The sequence below is a fragment of the Polypterus senegalus genome, chromosome 6 (genome assembly GCF_016835505.1).
Source record: "Polypterus senegalus isolate Bchr_013 chromosome 6, ASM1683550v1, whole genome shotgun sequence".
NCBI classification, from domain to species: domain Eukaryota; kingdom Metazoa; phylum Chordata; class Cladistia; order Polypteriformes; family Polypteridae; genus Polypterus; species Polypterus senegalus.
In genome coordinates, this window is record NC_053159.1 from 138,465,996 (window position 1) to 138,489,994 (window position 23,999).

Here is a 23,999-nt window from a genome sequence, read left to right on the forward strand (position 1 = left end):
TGTTTTTTGATCCATCATATGAATGGTTCTTTTAGGAACCAAACATGATTCCCTATGGCATCGCTCTGAAGAACTGCTTTGGCACCTTTGCATTTAAGAGTGTACATTTATAGTGCTTGCCACTGTGTCATCCCTCATTTGTCTGTAGTTTTCTTTTTAAAAATGTGACTTGCTTAGAATCATACAGTGAGGTGAAGAAAGTGACTAAATCTTATACAGAGAAGGCCAATAATATTTACCATGTTACAATTCCTACAAAATACAAGAACTGTTTAAAAATTGTCAGAGTATCTGTCTGGGTAGCCTCTCACTGAAAACCTCCTGACTTTCTCACCTATTAAATTTTGGAAATTGTAAACTTTCTAGTCTTAATTATTTGAACAATCTGCGATTTGGATCAGCAGATTATCTGTCTCCAATATAGAGAAGTGACAAGTTGCAATGTTGTTTGGTGGGGAGCTGGTTGCCTGGTGGTCTGCATTTTGCTGCTTGTCTTAATCCCTAATTCTTCCCTTTTCAATTCTTCGCTCTGCTTTTGGGCTCCGTTTGTCTGTACGGTTTCTCTCATAGGCATCAGTAGCTTTTAATCATCACAGACCCTCTTTTTTGGGGGGGTCTGTCGCTTACTGTCACTGCTACTTTTTCTGTTTGTTGATTTTTTTTATTGAAATAAAATTAAAATATTTGATCTTAAAAATGAGCAAATCAGGCAATAGAGAGTACAGAAAAATTAAATAACAAATGACCCAAGGAAATCCTGATTTAATGAGTGAAGTTAACTTTGTACTTAGGCGGTGTAGGGCACTGGGGTTTATGGAGAACCCCTGTGATTTTTGACTGGGCTACTGGGCATCTCATACTACATGACTGCCATTACCGGTGCGTGCCGTGATTGTCTAAAGCTCATAATTATGTAAATGAAGGCAGCGACTGAAAATCTCTGGATAAGTTTATGTGACGCGGGCCGTGTTTCAAGTTTCACCTTCTCAATAGTAAGCACCTGTGTGAGCTACCATTCCCCCACAAGACTCCAGGAACCGCACCGTTCAAACTGTCCAACTTTACACAACAAATTGGTGCCCCAGCCACGGGGGTCACTCCACGCAGCACAGATCGTGGGATTTAATTCTTCTGTCTTCCAGAATGTGCCGTTTTATCATTGGCCACTTGTATTGATCTCTTTCGGCTGAAGTACTTCATTCCACAGCCCTGACGTGAGTCTTTTTACAGGTAGTCTGGCTGTTAACAGCCTCCGTTCCAGACGTCACCTATCATCGTTGGTTATTTTTAAAGAACCTGAATATCAGGTACGTGCTTTTTAAAACTATTTTTTTTCCATGCTAAATATGCCACACCCCTAGCAATGACGTGCTAGTAACTTTCGTTTTCTATTCCTAAGCCGACGCAGCCGAGACACAGCAGCAGTACGAACTTGGAGCGCATCTCCATCACGTAAGTAAAGATGTAAACAAGACGACTTGAGACGAAGGATCCCGGCCAATCGCGGTACATTTTTTTAGTCTGAACTTTTTAGTTTGAACGAATGGTCGTGAAACGTTGTATTTTAGCACTTATAGGTAGAAAGTGAAAGTAAGATAAATTGGTATTTACTCACGACCTTAGTGCTTCAGTCCCCGTTTGCGTGTGATTATATTGACGGTGCCGATTCCGGGTCCACAATTTATTTTTCCTCTCCATGTTTATTCTGAAATTAACTTTCATGTTAAAAACTTTGGGCGACCGCAGCCCTTCCGGACAGGTGGTGGCGCAGTTTTGCTCCACGTCTTTCGCTGAGAAAGCCTTTACTTTAGCGCCTGCGCAAAACGTGCGACATGTGTATAATCAACAGTAGAAATAAACAGACACGGCTCTTCTAAGTGAATGATTTATCCACACTTTCTTGTGAACAGGTAAACGATGAACAGCAGTAATGATGAATCGGGTGGAAACTCTGACGAGGTGAGCATTTCTGTGTTTTTCCTTTACGTTCACAATAGTGACATTTAGGGCTGAGTGCCTGTGTCATACTTAGGACTGGCCTCCTGTGCGGGACTTTGATGTTTCTTCATTGTTGACACCCACATTTCACTGCGCACGTGCAAGCAACAGTATTCTCAAAAGTACTTAAACCAAATCGGGCAGGGTGGTGCATCTCCAGACCGTGCTTGGTGCAAGGCAGGAAACAACCTTGGCTGGTGTTTTACTAAATACATGCCAAACAACCAACAAATCATCCCCAACAGCAATTTTAAGATCACAATATTATTTGACAGTAGCTGAAGCAGGATTTGAGGATGTTGATATCACCCCTGCTGAAATAATCCCCCAAACTCCAGATGGGAAGGACATAATTAGTTCTGATTTTATCTGCTTTCACCTACTGACCTGTAGATGATGTCCTTTTATGATTGCTATGGGCTTTCCGAATATTATGATGGAATTAACCAATAGGACTTAGATATTTACCTTAAGAAAGATAAAATCCATTTTGGCTTGGGTGATGCATAGACTGGACACCTTTGGTACTGTCTCTTCAGAGAATCCTTGGGTACTGCTGGTTTGACTTTGTGTCAAATGTCGGAGCCCCGAATGAGGCACATTACATGCATTGTGAGGGAGCATCAGTTACGGTGCTGCGGCCATGTGGTGTGATTCTCTGAGGGTTATCCGGATCACAAGATCCTCATTGTTGAATATCTGAGCAGTTAGACCAGGCCAAGGGGATGCCCACGTAACACTTGGCTACAGCAGATACTGTAGATGGTCATTTCCCGGGGGTGGGACTGGGCCGCGTGTCTGCCTGGGGGGATTGCCAACAACGATCCCATCGTGTGGAGGGTATGGCAACGTGCTGTATCAGTGCATGCTCACCAACCTGACCTGATCCGACTTGATGCATGTACTCAAGAGGGGGTGTGTGATGTGGCAGGGGGGATGAATTCAGCACAGCACTGACACCAGTCCATTGCAGAGCTCACACACATCTATACAGAGCTAATTTGACAAAACTTGCAGGTCTTTGAAGAAACCTGTTCCGACACACTTATATCAGGCCTATTCCCAGTTTCTGTGCTGTTGTCATTTGAGGGGGGCAGTCCCTCTTGGAGTTTTATTGCTGTCAGCGGTCATTATCAAAGCAGTAAATGGTAGAAACCAGGGATAGCCTTTAAGAGATCAGGGGCTATAGGCATACACGAGTAGAACAGGTGTGGGGAGGGGCTCTCAAAGATAAGGGGATAAAGCCCCGGACGTACCCCTAATGGCACCACTGGTGCAGACATGGGGAGAATGACAGCAGCTGGGCACATGATTTGAACTCGAGGTACTCTGTTCTTAAGATGGCAGAACTAACAAGCCACCGAGCCCCTGTACTGCCCAACTGATGATTAAGTAATTTGGTAAACGGAATAAGAAAGCAGTTGCATTTATAGGGAAACCAGTTAATCCACACTCTTATTTTCAGAAGTCTCTAAATGCATTAAATAATTCAGTTGCACAGCATGTTCATTCATAACTATGTTTAATTTGGGGTCAACACAATCCTTCATTGTATGTTTTTACTGTATATACTTGCATATACTGTAAGTTGGGTCTTGAAACCCGAAAAATAGACCATAAAATCAGACCCTGACTTATATGCCCGTTCAAAAATGCGGCACTTAAATTTTTTTTTTCCTAACACTTCTTTTTGTCTCTTCCAATCTCTCACACCAGTTTCTCAGACACATCAAATTTTGTTGCAGCAGTGCAGTTCCCAATTTCTTTCGCCACTTCAACGACTTTTAATTTAAAACCTGATCGAACGCTCCATCGTAGATAAAAGATGCTCTTACGATAAAGGTGTATGAGGGTGTGAGATACAAAAAACACAAAACAGTGCAAACATTGCTTAAGGAATAGTTCAGGAATTACCGTGTGGTCACGTGGGCACAATACATAGAAAAAAAGGCAGTGTGCTCCGTGGTTTCTCTCTCAAGTGGGCGTTAGCATATCGTTATCTCTTGGACCAATAGCGTGAGTTTTCTGCATTCAATCTATACAACCGACATTATAAAATACCGGAAATTATACGGTAATATCAAGTCCCGACTTATCCCCGGGAGAACTTAAATGCGAGTATATACGGTATTACAAAAAATGTATTCGTTGGCCCTGCAGTCTCACACTTCATTCCTAGCCAGGTCACTGCTTCTGTTCTCCCCATGCTAGGGTTTATTAATTCCAGGTTTATTACCACACCCCAATTTAGATTAACATTAGATTAATTTGTGACTTTTAATATGGCCCAGCTTGAGTAAATGTAGGTTTGTGCAGGGGAGTTCTAAATGATAAACTGGTTACCTGCCTTATGCCTGATGTTGTTAGGATTGGCTATGGCTCCCTATGACTCTTTAATTTAAACAGTTAGGGTTAGAGCATGGTCATATTTTTATTGTACAGTAATCATTCAAAGATATGTAACTCCACTGTTCAACAATCCGCATTAATATTAATTTTGATTGGCTCCAGAAGTATATATTTTATATTATTATATTTTTTAAAATCATGAATAAAATAAAATTGCTGGTCCATAGTGCTTTGAATTTCATACACCTGAAGTCTCTTGAAGAAAAAAACCCCACATTATTCTTAATCTGAAAATGTATAATTTGGTTAATAAGTACATGCTGCAGTCATGAGATTTGAAGAAGCATTGTACTTGTTAATGTATTTTATAATCATCTGCAGCTCATTCTCCATTATTAATTGCTGAATGTTTTAATGGTAGAGCATTATGATAGCATAATAAGAAAAGGAGCCTAACTTGTTTTGTTGTTTTCTAAAGTAAATAAAACTGTTTAGGGTCACTAATAAAGGTATCCTTCTTTATTGAAAGACATTCTCAGAGAAGGGAATGCCTCTGTCACTCAATGATGAAGAACTTAAAAAAGCAGAAGAACAGCTGGAATTGTGGAAGGTAGGAATTGCTTCAGATTTGTTTGACTCATATTAGCTTATATAGTTGCTAGCTTTAATAGTTAAATCAAAATTGTGTGCCTAATACAGCAGCAGTTCTTCACCCAGGTTCACAAGTCAGTCTTGGATGGTGTCATGTGTGAGAGTTCAGAGAGGGATATAAATAAAAAAGTATAATGATTATTAAAGGTGAGTGGCCATGCATACGACCTGTGTAGTATTCAGACCTGAAACAGGTTACTGCTGTTTTTATTGTGTACATCAGCTCTTTGGAACTTAGCTAAAAAATGATTATGAGGAAAATGCTGACTTGATTAGTTATATACTTGTGTATCCAATAGGAGAAAGTAGGGTGAAATGACACCTTTTATTTGCTAATTAAATAGATTACAAATGCAGCTTTTGAGGCTGCTAAGGCCCCTTCATCAGGCATGTATTTGCATTTGTAATCTATTTAGTTAGCCAATAAAAGGTGTCATTTCAACCTACTTTCTCCTGTATCAATCTATGGCTAACATGGTACAACACTCTACTGCTGTGCATGCAATGTAATTTAATGCTGAATCAGTGGCACAATCTTATGGGCAGACCATGCACTTTGAGACAGATACCAAACAATCCATGGTTTGTGTATATGAGTGCAGTCAAGTCAGAATAAGAAAGGGCAAAACTCCTGATTTCTGTCAGTCTGAACACAGCACAGCTAGACACGCTTGTGTGATCATATCAGAAACAGCAACCCTTTTGTGGTTTTCATGAATAACAGCACTGCGTATTTATCAAAACTACTCAAAAGCATCCAGCTGGTACTAATTCTGTGGTTGAAAAGAAATTATTGTTGAAAAGGACTGAAAGAAGCTAACATGTCTTACTCAAATCCATCGGTGGACTGTTATAAGTCTACTAACAGCTAGGCACAGCATCAGTGCTGCCATGTTGATGTTCATTTTTTACCTGATGTCTTGCTAAATATCCAGGGAGGCTTTCCTGTTGCTGTGTGTGTCGATATATGTGTGTCGAGTGGTGATACATCAGATGCCATCTAAAGTAAGATTAAAGGATGGCTGTAAATATTTATGTACTTAAAAAAAAAATCAACCAAAGTTTGCACCCTTAAATACAAAAGTCTGATCATCCAGTCTTTGTCTTAAGGTTATGGTCCCTGTTCAGCACTTTGTAATCTGTGCCACCCAAAAAAGGTAAGACATTAGCAAGGATTTGCTCTTTTCATGGCATAATGCTGTCATCGGTCACAGCTGCAATGTATAATTGTGACTTTCAGGGTAATCCCATTGCCCGTGAGGAGGACATTTTAAAATTTTGTTCATGCTTCATCCACCGAGAAGAAAAGAGAAGCCAATTAGTAATGGGAAAGATGATATATTGGTGGAAAGCATATCCTTGGTACCTTGCACTGCATGGGCCTGATGTCAGTTTTGGACCAAGTGTCCCAATACAATTTCATGTACTCCTCGTGCTTTCTTGGGGTCCGTCCCTTAGTCATAACCAGGGCTAGATTGGCCCAGATGGGTGCCCCTGGGCTATGATATGTCTGCCTGCAAGCCCCTATTTGGTACAACAGCACTCAAGTGGGGATAAATAACATAATGGGATGGAAAGAATTCAAGGAATTAACAATAACCTCACAAATGAATCCAAAACTCAAACTTGTAGAGCCCAGTCCTAAATGAAACAGATGATATTCTGCTTTGCAAGCTAGATATAGTTGCAGAGTCTCAGGAGGAAGAACATGACAGCTTACTGTAGAGGATCAATAAGCAACTCATTTTAGGAAACTGGCTAGTTAGACCAGTCATTCTTAACCCCTTTTTCTCCTTCATCCTCCTGTAACATGCAGGTTATAACTGGTGCCCCTACCCTCCCCATTCATTATTTCATTTCACAACTGCATACAGTTAAATTTATCAAAGCAGTATTTCATAGGTACAAGTAGCTAAGCAGACTTCAGTCCCTTGGCTCATCTAACTGGAGATCAGATTTTTCACCTTACAAGACTCTTTCATTTAATGTCTTGTCATCTGTGTGTTACATATTACAGAAAGGAGTATTTTTTTCAAGCTGGAAACAAACTTATTGTGCTTTATTCGTTGCAATGACAGCTGGATAAACGAGGCTTTTGCCAGTTGCGTAAGACCAATGTCTATAGTGACTGTAACAATGCTGCAATCCGGCTAAATGAAACTGTTAAAGTGACAAAGTGTGACTGATGCACTGTGTGCCATTACATCCCGCTGCTAGTTACTATTTTACAGAAGAGTCAAGCCACTTCAGGCACCCCCTAGAACTTCCCTAGTGCCACCCACTTTGATTACCACCGAGTTAGACTACAAGATCCAAATATTTTTATTGGTTCTTTTAAATTAAATCACTATTTTTCATATATTCATTTAGCACACAGAAATACGTTAATGTTAAAAAGGTCACACTTTATGTTATGTGGCCCCCCAGGTAGGCCTGTGCATTAATCCTGGTCATAACACTGAAGGGAGCGTCACATTGTATATAATTGCAGCTTAAAATATGTCTGGTTCTTACCTGAAAGTTTTTCTGTCTTTAAAACATTTTTAAAGAAGTCTGAAACAGACAGGCATATTGTTCTTGTTGCTGAAAAAATATTGATGTTTGTATTTCATTTACAATTTGATATTGAGTTATGACATTTTTTAAAAATATTTTAACAAGTCCCGATATGAGAAATGTGACACAGAAAAATCAAGACTGCTGCTAGATAAGCTATCTACTGAAGACAGTAAAAGGAAATCCCAAGAAGAGCTGTGTCGACTTCTTGAAGAAAAAGAGCGTCTCTCAAAAGTTATAACTGCAGATAAGAATAACTACAAGGTAAAGAGAATTTTATTCAACTGTAAAGATGAAAGTAGACAATTTGAAATGTTGGTTGAATTCATTTTTTAAATATTACTGTTCTTGATGGAAATGTGAATTTTAAAATAAACAATATGCTTATGTAATGTCTCTCTAAGTAAGATACTGCAGGCTTATTCAGAAAGGCATTTAACAAAGGTTTACCAATAATACAATTTAATAATATAAAGATTCCTCAAAAAGCTACATTTAATTGAAAACCTTTGCTCAAAAACCTGTCAAACTCATTAAGACATATTTATTAAAAGTGAACTGTGGATGGAGTGACGGACGGCACAGCAGAGCAGGTAGGCTTGTCCCCAGCTCCACTGGCAAGCAGTGCAGACCACTGACTAAGTAAATCAAATATAACCACGAAAGTTTAAGCCCCACCATTAACTCAATTTGGGATTTTGTGCAAAATTATTTACCCTTCCAAATTTAGGCAAACAATAGTCAGCGGTGCCTGTAAAGCTGTTTGGGATTTTATACATTAAGGAAAATTATTATATAAAATAATGAGCTTGACACACTATATGAAATAGTTTGGTTAACCTTTTCAATACAGTTTAAATTCTGTCTCCATGTTTGCAGAGACATTACAAGATTGGAGCAACATTTTTTCTTCAAAATAAAGTCAGGTTGGGTGTTGGAGCGCAGATTACATTTGAACTTTACACTTTTTCTCTTAGCACTTCTGCAAACTTCTGCTTACTTTTACCTAATGCAAACTCCCAGTGTCCTTTCACCATCTGAGTTTATCTGGCAATTTAAATGATATGAAAATAGTCCTGTTTCTAGAAAATTTGAGAAACATAGAACCTTTTAGATGTTTCAAAGTCAAAGAAGTGATTTTTAACAGATTTGTGCAGCACAAGAGTGAAAACAAAGGAAACCAATACACAGTGAAAAAAAGAACACTCTACCATAATAATAAGCAGAAATACACACACACACTTTTTATATATATATATATATATATATATATATATATATATATATATATATATATATATATATATATATATATATATATATACTAATAAGGGACAAAGCACTCACTCACTCAGTGACTCATCACTAATTCAACTTCCCTTGTAGGTAGAAGGCTGAAATTTGGCAGGCTTATTCCTTACAGCTTACTTACAAAAGTTGGGCTGGTTTCATTTCGAAATTCTATGCGTAATGGTCATAACTGGAACCTATTTTTTCGTCCATATACTATAATGGACTTCTGCTCGATGCCCGTGGGAGGCGGAGTTACGCCTCCCATTTAATTTAGTGCCTGCCCAACAGGTAACATTAAATACAGCTGTGGATATCGCACGAGATGGCACCAGCACAGCTGGGAACCTTTGATGCATGTACACCGAGCGGCTCACGTGAACTGGCGCAGTGCACAGACAAAAGCAACAGTTCCAAAGAGCGCTGAACAAAAACCGAATTACACAATTGAGAAGGCAGCAAAAAAAATATGAAGTGTGTGATACATACAGGCATATTCATAAGTGCAGCTACTGCGGAAACAAAGCACACGGTGGAAAAAGTCAATGTGCCGCTAAAGGAAAACAGTGTAAAAAAAAAAAAAACCTGTGCATGCAGTTTGTCACGTCTCAGATAAAGAGGAAGACGAGCTGTTTATTGATGCTGTATGGAACGAATCGATGAATGAAACCTGTTATCTTTACAACGATTGACAAACACGGAATGTAACTTGAACACAACACATCCTACAAATACGAACCTGATTGAAAGAAATAATGATAATCAAATCCTTGATGACAGCAACACTCATAACACTCACAAAACAATTACTGTATATTGACAATCATGTTACGTTATTTTTAAAATGTCCCCTTTTCTTTTTCATAACTTCTTTAACACACTACTTCTTGGTGATACCATTGACTGGCCACCACACTTTCCTGACCTAAATCCAATAGAACACCTCTGGGACATTATGTTTTGGTCCATCCAATGCCACCAGGTTGCACCTCAGACTGTCCAGGAGCTCAGTGATGCCCTGGTCCAGATCTGGGAGGAGATCCCCCACAACACCATCTGTCATCTCATTAGAAGCATGCACCGATGTTGTCAGGCATGTATACAAGAACACAGGGGCCATACAAAGTGCTGCGTACAATTTTGAGTTGCTGCAATTAAATTTTGGCAAAATGGACTAGCCTGCCACGTAATTTTTTCACTCTGATTTTTGGGGCGTCTTTGAATTCAGGGCTCTGTAGGTTGATCATTTTCATTTCCATCAAACGATGTGGCATCCTTTCGTTCCTAACATATTACTCAGTCTATATCAGTATAGATATCCAGGAGGATTTCTTTTTCCCATTGAGATCTGATGTGTTTTCAAAGTGTTCCTTTAATTTTTTTAGCAGTTTATATATATATATATATATATATATATATATATATAGATATAGATATGACAACAACACTCATATCAATGACAAAACAATTACATTAACAATCATGTTACGTTATTTTCAAAATGTTTCCTTTTCTTTTTCATTACTTCTTTAACACACTACTTCTCGGTATTTTGCTAGTGTATATATATATATATAAATATATATATATGGGGTGTTAGTTCCGACGTCTGCTGCTAGGTGCATGTGCTAGACTGCCCTCTGCATCACTTGGCCAAGCAGTGTGATTGATGTGCGATTGTGTGATGCAATGCGGAGAATGTGACCTGAATTGTGGTGATCAGGTGAGTGGCTTTTGCATCACAATAGCGCTCCTGCCCATACAGCATTGAGTGTGCGTCAGTTTCTCATGGAAAATGGGATGACAGTGGTGTGTGTATGTTTGTGTGTGTATATATATATATATATATATATACACGTCAACACGTGGTTGTTTCTGTCTGTCTGTCTAGCCTGAAAGTGAGACGTGGAGTCGGGGTAAGGGCTCCACCTCCAATAGCCGCTAATAACACCAGCAAGGCCAGCACGTTAGCAAAACAATGCTAACATTGGAAAAACAGTATCCCTTTTATTCCCGCCGGTAATGCACAAGCGATGCAAGCACATCAGCAAAACAAATTGTCCTAGGAGAGCGATGCCCAGAGTAGTTCCTTTCAATTACCTGACATCTCTACATTTCAGTTTTTTTCTGACGATTTCAATAGTTTCTAGGATCCCTGACTTTTTGCAGCACAGGCTTACACAGCTAGTTTATATACACAATACATATAAACATAATATTTCATAAGCTGGCTAATCATATCCGCTTGTGAGTGTGTTCTTGAAAGACCTCCATGTTAGACAGGCGTCCTGTCCAATGTAAATGTTTATTTGTATATCACCTTATGCACTGCTAGGTGGAATGGTAACACAGAGTAAAGGAGAACAAAATAAAAAGTGTGTTGCCTTCACCGAGCTGAGCTGTATGTATCCTGCAGAAAAAGAACTGCTTTCAAAACAACAGTACTTTAGGCTATTGCTCTGTTCTATAGGCTGTGCTAGTGATTTAAAGCATTCTGTGTGTTCAGACACATAAAATAAGTTTATGAAACTTTGCCACTGACTTAAACAAAGGTCCTACACTAAAGAGAAAATCACACTTGCCTGTTTAAATTAAGATGGGAAAATAGCATTCTGCTATGCATAGTGATAGATAAGGAGTCTGAATTCTGTTAGATGCATATACAAATGACATACTACTTTATGACCATTCACTACCTTTTATGACCTAAAATACAGTAGTGCCTTTACTATAAAAGTAAGGCCTCCATAATGGAATCTTGGAGCAGGGAAAGAATGGTGTCTGTTTTCAGACAGAATTAAGTGCATGTAAAGTAGCTCAGAATGTAACAGAGGCTGATGACTAGGAATCTGCATAAATCACACACTGAGATTTAATCCCAAGGTTTCCAAACATAACACCAATATCTGCTTTGTGTGATCCAGCTTGTTGACTGTAATGAGCCATTAGCCAGCAGCCATGCCACACGCACTTCAGAACACGTCTTCAACCTCCAGCTAAGCATGTTTGGGCCCAGCCAATACTTGGATGGGAGTCCAACCAGGAAAAGCTTGGGTTTCTGCTGAAAGAGGTGTTGGCAAGGCCAGCAGGGGGTGCTTACCCTGTGGTCTGTGTGTGGGACCCAATGCCCCAGTGTAGTGACAGGGACACTGTGCTATAAATATGGCTGCATACTTTAGATAAAATGTAAAGCCAAGACCCTCACTCTCTGTGGTCATTAAAGATCCCTTGGCATCCTTCATAAAGAGTAGGATGTTTCCTGATGTCCTGGCTAAATTGTCCACCACAGCATACTCATTCTGGCCCCCTAATCATCCCTTGTCTCTAATTGGTTGGCTATCTTTCACCACTTCACCACGTAACAGTGTACTGGTACATAATGGTTGCTGTTGCATCATCCAGGTGGATGCTTTAGTGGTGGTTGAAGTGGTTCACTACTTTCAATGTAAAGTGCTTTAAGTAGTAAGAAAGGCTCTGTATAAATGTGAAGAATTACTATTAGTATTATTATTATTATAAGTACTTGAATTCCAACCCACAGTTGTCTAAGCTTTCTTTGCACAGCCAACAAGAATGCTGACAAATTTTGTCTTTAGTGCAGCTTTCATTACAAATGAGTTATACTTCTGTTGCTATACAGAAGAATCTTTCTTTTAATTATTAGTTTCCTTTTCGGTTGTCACAGTAATAACGTGGGTAGTACTGCTGCCTCACAGACTCAGTGTCCTGTTTCTGGACGTGGTCTGAGTGGAGTTTGCAGATCGTTCTCATTTCTGCATGGATTTTTCTCCAACATCCCCAAAGACATTCAGGGTGAATTAGCAGGTGATTCCAAATTGGCCCCTTTGTAAGTATGAGTGAGACCTGCAATGGACTTGCTGCATGCTGTTTGCGTAGTCTGAATTGGATTAAGCAGCTTTGAGGATGTTATTTTATCTCTTATCTTTTAAGTGAAACATAATACAGGGGTTAAAGCATTGTTTGATGCTGTCAGAACAATATGTAAGGCTCATCCGTATCTGAGAAAAGCGTTAGTTCAGCTCATTAGTCGGCTTTGGTGGTGAAGAGCTCCAACCCATCTTCAGCGTACCAGTGATTTAATCAAATTTATTATCTACTTAGAGCTTAATACAGTTCATCTTCTTAATTGTTGTCATATTTTAAAGGCATGAATTCAAATTTCAAACGTTTTTCCTCTGTTTACAATCTGTTGCTATTCAGCTTTGCTTTTAGTTTCTAATATTGAAATTTGACTCATGTGCCTGGTTAATGACTTTGTTTACTTCTTTTTATGGAATTCTTCAATATGTTTTGTTTTTTTTTAGAAAGAGCTGCAAAACATAACAGAAGAGAACAATAAAATAAAACGGCAAAATCAGGAGCTCAGAGAAAATCTTACATTACAAAACACAGAATACAGCCACTTACAACAAATGTTCATGGTAGGAGAGTCGTGCTGTGGCTCATCTGCAGCTTTTTTTTTCCTACAGGTTCAGGTTCCTGTTTTATATGTTTTATCGTTGTTATGAGTAACAGAGTATAGTTTTCCTTACTGCCTTCACTATAGGTTAAAATCTATTTAATTAATATTCATACCACATAATTCATATAGTATTGTTTCTGTTTTATTTCTTATATTTCAAACAGATAGAGGCTGAGATTCCAGAGAAAAAAGTCAAGTTTACAAAAGTCGAAAAAGAGATTGCAGCAAACAGACTGGAAGATGCTTGTATGCGCATTGATGCCCAGTTCTCCCTTCATCAGAAACCTGCTGTTGAAATTCAGGGAGGGCAAGCTCTTATTACATTTGAAGAAGAAAGTGGTAAATGCGGTTGATCCTAAATCTGTTTAAATTTCATATGTTTGTTATTAAAGCATTACACCACACAAACATTCATGTGCATATATGATCATCATCATAAAGGTAAGATTGTATTTAGAGAAAGACCAGGTAGGCTAGGTGATATGGACTTAAATTTATATTGTGATTATTTTGACCCAAAATGTGATATTTGATATTTCTCAATATATTCTCAAACCACCAGTAACCTTAGTGTTTTGTTCACCACCAATAAACAAGTAAAAACAGCTGATTTTTTTTTTTAAATAAATGTTATTATGTGTAACAAAACCACATAAATAGTGCAACATCAATTTAAATGCAGTAGGACAGCAGTCACAAACAAACAGCCTGGTGCTGTAATCTGGACAGTAGACGTGTTTCTTTGCACACTTTTCTTATCATATTTTTTCTGTTTGAGCGTGAGAGGGTAAATGTGAGAGCCTGATATGCATTATGGATATGCCCATTGTGTTATGGTACACTATCACTGTGCAAGGCTCAGTGACTTCCACATTTCTCCTGACATGAATGACAGCTACTGTATTGTGAGCAGTGCTTAGGGGACTAACGTCTTTCTTGTCCTTCTTTTATCATGCACCTATTGCACAGTGAACCTTAAGGCAAATTAATTTACCAGGCATATCGTGGTGATTTGGTCATACAGTATGCATGCATCAGTTTCTTTGTCCATGCCAACATATAATGACCAATTCACATTGTTATAATCTATCACTTGATTCAACTAATGGTTCAGTTTCAGTTTATTCTAAAACCGGATTTACGGCTTCTCGGTTGCATACCATTGTGTTTTGGTTGCAGGCTCCACCTAACTCATGAATATTTATGACAAAACACACAGACATATTCATGATTTTTCACAGTATGTTACTTTATCCACCAGATGGCAGCAGAATACTATCCCAAGAGTAAAGTGGATCGTTATACGTCACCCCGTGTCTGACTTGGCTCAATCGTAATAACATACAAATCAGAGCATGAGTCACTTTCTAGGGTAATGCCAAGGAGGTTAAACATTAAAAATCAACACTGTATAAACATGTATATACATGTTTTCTATAAAGACACTAAACAGTGTTATATTTTGTCACAACAATAATATTAAGTATTAGTATATTATCCCAGAAAATGTAACAATTTCATGAATAGTTTTGTTTCAAATAAAACTTTCAGCCTAAATCACACATCTTTTCCAAACACTTTTGTTTTATATCACTTCCACTTATATGTGAGTATTCATAGCATGCACTGTGAATGCCTTGCTGGCATCTGCGTCTGTAAGTCAGTAAACATGGCTCTTGCTCCCTCTCTATCCATTGCTCGGTGACTTATATTATATTTTTATATATGAAAAGATCAAGCTTTCAATTTATTGCTGTACGTATCACAGATCATTATACAGGTACATATGTATATTTAACACAAATTGTTTATGCTTTACACCATTCATAATTGTTCCAAATGATGTATTTCCTTATACATGGTTTTTCTCAAATGTAATAGTCTGTACGACGTGTGTGGATATTTATTTTCTAACATTCATCAGCATAATAAGCATTTTGTTTGTGTTTGGACAAGTTGTAGTTTGCGTCTATTGTTCTAAACAATTTCTTGAGTCCCTTCTTTGTCTGCGGTATAGATAGGTATATTATATGGGCAGCACCAAAGAAGGATCTGTAATGGGGCACTTGAAACTCCGAGGGCGTGCAGTGATATTTCAGTTTAAACAAAGCCGTTTCAACTATCCAGAAAAATGTTCACTTTCAATCCCAGTGAACGTTTAAGCAACATCTCTGTATTAAAGTCAGGCATTATAAAATCAAAAAGGGTTTAGTTTCAGCTAATTCAGCTAATCAGCTAATGAAATTATTTATTACATTTGCCATACATGCTTTCAGACAATTATGAATAGAAGTCTAGCATTGTTCACAAATAGAAAAAGACAGGCTTTTCACTCTGAATTATTTTGGGCTTCCTATATTATTCAAACATCCTTGAGAAGTCTGTACTGAATGTTATTTATTAGAAATGAGAATATTTTGGAGTATTAAATTAGTATATTCTGTATACAATGTCATATTCTTCCCTTTATAATTCTTCTAACAATTTAAATTTCATTTTGGTAACACCACAGTTTCAAATGAATTCTGTGACGTAACATTCTCAAACACACTAAATCTAATTCAGGGTCACAGGCAGGAAGCAAAGTCTATGCTAGCAGCACATCACCCACCGACGCACACAGTGTATACACGTTCACACCTAGCTGGTTTGAAATAGCTGATTAATCTAACGGTACATCTTTGGCTAAGTGCAGGAAAACTCATGCAGACATGGGAGGAATGTGTCCACTGTGTATGTGCAGGATGGGAGCCCAACTCTATATAGCCGTATCCTAATTGTGATCTGTATACTAAGTAACAAAACGTTAAGTGTTGCTGACATTTTAGTGGAGTATTGTTTTTATTTTCATGCATGCTTTAGTTTGTTATAAAAATATTTTAAATTTTGTTTCATTTAAGTTGCTCAGAAAATCTTGAAACTTCCTAAATGTGTACTGACTCTCCCAAGTGGCAAAGTGGATGTGAAGCCCTCCTCTGTTTCAATAAACTCTGCAGTAAAATTTGAGGTAAATAAAAAAAATTAACATTTGTAAATGGAAATATAAATAATTTATGTATGCAGTATAGAAAATCAACATTGTTATTCTGATCTTTTAATTTCTAGTGTAGTTTTTTTATTATTGTATTATCTCAACTGTAGTAACAAAATAAGACTTTGCAAAATACTGTAAATTCTGTGTTTCTCAGTACAGTATACTACATTTTCTGTATAATTTCTACATCCTTAATACAGATAAACTACATTATTTCACGGAAGCAGCTAGTAGTCTGTGATATTCCTTGTGTCCTTGAAGATGACAGAATGAAAGACAAAATAGAGATAAGCTTCTCAAAACCCAGCCAGGGAGGAGGAGAAATTGAAAATGTGAATTACAACAAACAAGATGGAATGGCTGTCATTACCTTTCTGCAAACTGGAGGTTTGTATGAATACATTGAAACATTACAGATTTCAATTCCAGGAAGAATCCTGTCAAGAACTTGTAGAAGAGGTAATAGTGATATTTGGTGATGTTTTTTATGCTTTTGTAATATAGTTCTGGGGAACCATCAAAGGAGATGTTATTGCCACTTTTTTTAGATCATCACTAAGAGCATCTCGCTCCACAACATGCTATTGAAATGAGTATGGTTATTGAATATTAGTCTCTTGTCTGTGAGCCACAGGGGTTGGCAGCTAAATGAACATGCAAGTACTCCTATTGATTTCAGTTTTCAGCCTGGCTAAGAGTACCTCTGGGCTCATTTAATTCCTGGCCATTATGAAGCCCAAAGGAGGAATTGCTTTTCGGGGGGTGGGGTGGGGCCTTTAATGATAAGTTCAATATCTTTCAAGTGAAAATTATTTCTTCACAATCATGTTATATATTAATATGCCACATAAAATTCTGTTCTAAAGAGTATTTTTATTAGTTTTAAAAATGCCTTGCATCTTACAAGTAGGTCTTATGGTAACCTGACTCCAGGTATGATAAAAAGGCTTAGGGCTGGTTTATACTTCACACTCAGAATGGCTGCCATGCGTTCCCAATGTTCTTTTGACATGTTCTCTGAGCACTTTGTCAGAAATTAATGCGACGCGCGCACAAGTTGCAGTACCAGCAAAAATATGGGTGGCGTGTGTGTTCAAGTTTTGTTACTTGACGTCAGCTTTGTTGTTTACTTCAAAATGTGACAGCAAGCCACAATGCTGCTCGAACAGTGTAGCTGTGTTTCCCCAAAATTACCAAAGTTCAGCAGCTCTAGCATAGAAAATGGGATTCAACAAAACCCTTGAAATGATTCCACAGACAAAATATCTTCTAGAAAAGTTCTTGCTTATGAGAAGTTCTGTCTTGGTACATTTCTAATCTTTACAAATCACATAAAAATGGTCAGAAAACTGTATGCCTATCCCATTTCTATTTTGAAAATGGGTCTTTTAAGTCCCTGAGTACTGGGACCTATTCTAAACAACAACTGAATCAATTATAGCAGGAAAGTTCTATCTCATACTAACTTACAGTGATAAAGACTATACCATTGTCTATGACTATGAAAGAAATGTATATTCTATTGAAATTAAGCAAACACTAATATGAGTTTAACTCAAAGTTTTAAGTTTCTAAGATTGGCTCTTACACACAGGATAAATCTGCATGCTTCAATGTGTGATGAATGTTTCAATGAGGTGAAGCATATCATCAAAGTTAAATGCAGACATGTGAATGCATTCATTGTGCTTTTTTATTCATTTTCGCATAGGCAATACAAGCGTCGCATAATTTCCCTTGTAATAACATGATACATTTAAAAGTGTTGTTATTGCCTTTTTTTTGCACCTTTGCAACAGCATCAGAATGCAAATAATTTTTATTTTTAACATCTTAATTCTCACAACTTACAACACAGCAAAACTGAACGCTGTTTTCTCACACTGACACCTAGTGGAATCCTCCAGATTTACTTAAAAGTACGCACGCAAGTATAGACTGTGCACTGGTTGAGTACCAGCTGCATCCTGATGCTCATGAATCGCGTACCATTAAGTATATCCCTGGCCTTAAACTTACCAAATACGTCTAGCAAAGGTTTTGTTTTAACAAAACGTGCTTTCCTGTTCATGAGGCATGTTTGAGATAATGAAATGAAACTAGAACTCATTTCTTTATCACAAATTCTTGGAACAATTTTCCTTGAACTAAGAATACATTTCTTATTTGCTCATATGGTCACAGCCACCATCGTGGATGTAGTTTAGACATAAATAAGGAAGTTGATCAACATGAAACCAAACGTGTCCGAAGCTGCTTAGAGCAATTTTGTCTTTCAAGAAAATGGATTGAAAATACTCATATCTGAGATGTGAACGTAAATTTGGAAAACAAGGTGTTTACGGATTTCATCGACTTCCTTATGGTAACCACGATACTTTGAAGTTATGGCTTGTAGTGCTTAGGTTGGATAGGAGTACTCGAATAGAAGACCTACTGAAAGTGAACCTGACATTTTTAGCACTCATTTTTCTGTGGATGGGTAGAGGGAAGAAGAGGGCACAAAAAACATGTTCCTGATTGCCTATTATTGGAGCCAACTGCAGTACTTCAGGTAAGTCATTTCACTGTAGCTGAACAGGGCTGAAATGTAGAGATGTAGAATAGTAACAATGCCAATGTGTTTCACTAGCAAATTGAATCCAGATGAGTAGCTCTTATGTAGGATGCCAAGGTGAAACGATCGTTACTGGTGCTCCTTCACAGATCTAGCATCATGGGTTTAAATTGTGTGCTTGGTTTTTGTCAGTGTAAATAATAATCTCCATATGGTGACTCAGATTTGTCACCCATCAATGGTAAGTAAACATTTAATACTGCAACAAATACGATCAGTAAGAAAAGTTACTATAATGAAAGCTGCCCATTGGTTATTTAGGTTTTGAATGTTTCTTCCAGTTTAATTTTGGCCTATCCAATCCCACAGCATTCGACAGTGAGCCACTGAGCCCTGCTCCACTCCCACCGCTGCCAATCGCTGGCTCCTCTTGGTGAGAGCACACCCTGAGCACAATGGTCGCTCCTGCTCCATAGTTACTCAACAGGAGCAATCCCTCCTAAGCGCTGGCCACACACTCCTTCCTGGGGTTTGCCTTCCCGTCCACCTGCTTCCTCCTGTCTTGCACCAGCTCTTACTCACTCCTGTCTTTCTCTCAGTTCCTATCTTTAACCTCCTTTCTTTGATCATTCATTTTTCTCTTTTTGTTTTCTCTGAGTTCTCCTCTTTTCAGTTCTCTCCCTTCTGCCCCACGTATGCTCCTTTATCCTCTGCTCCCTAATTGGGTACAAGTGTGAGGAGCTGCTCCCTCCATGGCATCATTTAGGTGCCTGACTGATCTGCCCGCCTCTGCACTTGTACATGGTGCTGTCAGGCAGTTTCTCAGTTAACCATGGAGCGAAATGCACTTAGGCATACCTGCACCCGATTGGAGTCTGCACATTCAGGGGACAATTATTTACAGTATTTAGAAATTGCCCACCTTTTTCTGATACACAAAACAAATAGTTACAATGTTGCAAAGTCTTGGTGAGCTTCCTCAATTACTTAAATAAAGATAAACACAAAATAATAACTTGACTTTTAGCTAGCTGATTGATTGACTGAATGATCTCTTGTTGTACGCAAGACTTCATAGATGATACTTTTTTTGTCCCCAAAGGTATATTAAGACTTTACAGACGCTCCTAGTTTGTAATTGTTACTTCTAAAGTCACCACCATTCCATGGTTAGAATTATTCATCATTACAGTGTTGGTAACAGGGTGAATCACGAGTCCCTGTTGGCATAGAGGGGAATAAAAAAAATAATCAGAGTGATGTAGTTTAGTCAGTGACATAGATAAAACCTGGCAGTATTTCAACATTTTTTGTTTTATTTGTAATATGCTCGCCTTTTCAATATTGGTCATTGACAGATATCCGACCCCACTCTTGCCTTTTCCTCTCACATTAGATGAAATCCATCCAGCATTAAAACAGAAACTGGAATAAGAAGTTTAATTTGGTTCTCTGTAGTACTCACAATACCTGAACACGCTGTGACTCAGAAGTAAGTGGACTTTTGTCAAATACGGTTCTCCTCTTGTATCTGCAGTTGCTGAGCGCTTAGCCAAGAAAAGAAAATATACCTTGGATTTAGGAACAAGGGTTTGTTCAGTTCCTGTCCACTTGCACAACGATAAGCAAATAAAAAAGTTTCAGGTAAGAATCATAATGTAATAAGGGTTTGGGGTACTTGAGGTAATTATGAACTTTGTAAAGAATGTTACATACTAAGCATAGCGTTTTGCAATGAAAAGACTTGCTTGCATGACATGACAGCAGCCTTATTATATCCATAATATTTCAAATTCACGTTGAATTGTGGGTAAGTACATATATTTAAATATGAAAGTACTGTATTGTACTGTTCAATTCCATTCTCCTTATCTAGTTCATCCATTATGGTTTTTTTTTTCTCAAAGGCATTTGGTGTTAAATCCAAAAGGACAGTGCTGCTATCTGGTATTAACAATCTAATGGATGACGAAGAATTACAAGACTGTTTAGAAATTTATTTTCAGAAGCCCATCAATTCAGGTGGAGAAGTTCAGAACATCAAATATGTGTCAAAAGGCAATAGTCTTTATGCCTTCTTTGAAGAAGATATTGTTGAAAAGGAACAAAAATGAGATTAAAGTGCATTATTAATTTAATTTCATTTATATTCAAGTGGTAGATTTTAAATTTTGGATATGTTGTTAAGCAAATACAATAGAACCTCATCTTATATGATTATGTCATCTTATGTGACATTTCAAAGCTTTGTGTATAGTGGAAATTCACAGCCAAATGTATACATAGACAACCCTTTACATTGCCCCTAAAATAATAAAAATGGTTTAACCTGCACCCATTGTTCCGTGTGGTGTGTGTGGATATATGCTGTACTCTATATATAATGCCTGGGTAATATGCGTCAATATCTTTAAATGCAATATACTCATATACAGTAATGTTACTTTGCTAGCCACCTGGTCTCCATGCTTTAATTTACAGCAAGCACTTCACCACATTCCCGTTCAACATAATCAGAGTCTACTTATTATTTCCAAAAAATGACAGTTGATGTCAACACTTGACAGTCAAGATGCAAATGTTGAGAAAGGCAGAAAAATGATATGTGCTACTTGGTGTAAGACTGTGGAGGACTTCACCTTGAGCATTAGTGTGAAAGAGAGGGGGAGTAGAGCAAGCACACTGGCACAACCCTCTTATTTTCACCCTGCCATATGCCAGGGTGAGAAAGAGGGCATGAGAGCACAGAGTGGAGTGGTCTTGCTTCTTCTCATCACCATCCCACTGTGAAATGAGACGTTAAGGAAACATGCCTTTCGCTCTTTTGAACAGCTGGGTACATCTTTCAGCGGGCACTATGCAGTATTGTGCGTGTATAATAGTCCTCTTGAGCCACTGTCTGCAACAGTAAAACATGCCAAGAGTAGTTTGGAGACTTCGGGCCCTGGTGTGAGTGAGAGGGGAATGCTTGAGTACTAGAGACGCTCATACCACAGTGAGTGAGACAGATCGACAATAAGAGGAACACGGTATGGAGAGAAAAAAAATAAAGCATCAGCCTGTGCCAAGACAATTTACATTTTTGTACTCTTTTACTCTTTAAAATTTTTTTATGAGCAACTGTTAGTTTGTTTTAAGTTGATGTTCTACTTTACTGTACAGTTTTTATGTATTTTGATAATCTGATATGCAATATATGTTGGGGTATGTGCTTGAAATCAGCATTGCTACCTGTTTTGATGAATTACTTTCCTTTACTGAATTTACTAATAAATATATACTATATACATACCTGTATACTGTATATTTATTCACTTACTAATGAACACATAGGAGGATGTAACCTGTGTCTGCTCACTCTTTAGTTGTGATGACAAATGATACTTTTAAGCATTTAAAGCTATGACAAATATACAAACTTTTTGCAAATATGAATCTCACTACGCTAGGCTTTCTGAATACAGAATAAAAACACAGCCAACTAGTTAATAAAGGAATGAGCGCCTTACATTATCTTCTCCCACTGTACCTTAGTGTCGGACTCTCGGGCCATTGCTCATATTTTTTCAATCTTTTGCCAGGTTCTTCATTTGTTCCATGGTCATCCCTCTCTTTTTTGCTGCTTTGATGTTTTCATTTTTTTAAAGATAAGTTAATTGATTGTCAATAATTAGTACATCAAATACATGATCATAAAAAGAAAATTATTATTCTACTAATTAGTTATTAGTCTACTTTGAATCTTTTTAATAGTACATTTGTTTTTTTCTCCTTTTTGTGTACATTTACATTATTACACATTTTGTGTTAATGGCTCCTGTGAAGAGTGTATTGAATCACATATTCATATATTGATTGATGAATCTAACAAAACAAAAAAAAAAAAACTGTCAAGAGTACCGAGAGAAAAGTGTAAATCCACATTCTTTCAGTCCCACATGGGTTGAAAGTCCTTCATGCCTGCCAAGAAGGTTTGTTTGGCCTCACGTCCTGTGCAGTGAATAATGCTAGATGGAGAGCCGTTATTTTTTTTGACAGTTGTTAATTTGTTTAAACTTTAGGAAAACACCAAGATTCCTTCTGGGTTCATAAAAATGTCCTTAAAATTCAATCTAATGTCAGGTTGTGTAATTCTTACTAATGTAACATTACAGAGTCAATTCAGTGGGGAGGTGCAGAGTTAGGATGTCTTTATTCCGATGGTCTCTCCTTTCTGCCAAAACTTTAGGACAGAGAAAAAGTACTAATAGAAAAACTATGACTCTAGAAACATTGCTGTTTTTTGCCAGTTTTTTGCCTCTTTTCTGCAGTTCTCATGCATAGACTTCCATTTGTGAATACTTACTATATGAGTATGTTCAAATTATGCTGTATAAAATCAATGCTACAACATTTACATAAATGGAAAGCTAATTCAGCTGCATGGAGCAAATAAGCAGGAAGACAGAAGCAGAATGCAGTCATTGAGTTATTGTGTTGGCCTAACAGTCCGATGTACAGTAAATGCCCGGCCCTTCAAGCTTTGACGTTACACAACTGCCTTGGTGACTTTCCCTCACTTAGGCCTAATTGTTCAAAGTGGTTTTCCTTGCAGACCTGTTGTGGATGGAGTTAAAATGCAGTTGTGAAGACCAGATTCTTTAGTTGAGGTTAACAGTTTGAGCAGAAATAAGCAGTTTCATGTTTTTTAAAGTTAATGTCTGTGACTGACACGTGTGCTAAATTATCTGAGTTTATATTATCACCATGATTTTAAGTACCGTCTGCTGTATGAGTCATTATTCACAATCTATCCTGTCACCAAAAAGTTCATCAACCCCTGATTTGAACAATAACAAAATGTATCAAATTGCACACTAAATGCCACAGTCATACTCATACTACAGTCAGGCACTGTGGTTCAGCACTTCACCTTGCCTTTTATGTCTCTAACCCCAGGCAATTAGATAGAGTAAGAGAAGGAACAGGAAAGGAAAGTCACACATTTATTTATGCAATAGCTGCGCCACCTGTCTGACAAGTTGAAATCTGAGTAATGAACTTTAACATTTGCAGTGCAGTATCCTTAGGAATGTATTTTG

General features: G+C 37.8%; 1 protein-coding gene across 1 annotated transcript; it reads left to right on the forward strand.

Annotated features, from left to right (window-relative positions):
* Positions 1-1,374: 1,374 nt before the first annotated feature.
* Positions 1,375-21,252, forward strand: nmi (N-myc (and STAT) interactor). The gene is made up of 10 exons (XM_039757334.1): positions 1,375-1,452; positions 1,911-1,959; positions 4,877-4,957; positions 7,660-7,818; positions 13,170-13,286; positions 13,492-13,666; positions 16,228-16,334; positions 16,562-16,748; positions 20,456-20,562; positions 20,826-21,252. The coding sequence occupies exons 2-10, from the start codon at positions 1,918-1,920 to the stop codon at positions 21,030-21,032; spliced, it is 1,182 nt and encodes a 393-aa protein (XP_039613268.1). The 5' UTR covers positions 1,375-1,452; positions 1,911-1,917; the 3' UTR covers positions 21,033-21,252.
* Positions 21,253-23,999: the final 2,747 nt, after the last annotated feature.

What these genes read in the sequence shown, in the direction of transcription:
- nmi (XM_039757334.1), top strand. Translation starts at nt 1,918, where the DNA reads ATGAACAGCAGTAATGATGAATCGGGTGGAAACTCTGACGAG. An exon ending in AACAGCTGGAATTGTGGAAG is followed by an intron (nt 4,958 to 7,659) that starts GTAGGAATTGCT and finishes TATTTTAACAAG; the next exon opens with TCCCGATATGAGAAATGTGA. An exon ending in TACATTTGAAGAAGAAAGTG is followed by an intron (nt 13,667 to 16,227) that starts GTAAATGCGGTT and finishes GTTTCATTTAAG; the next exon opens with TTGCTCAGAAAATCTTGAAA.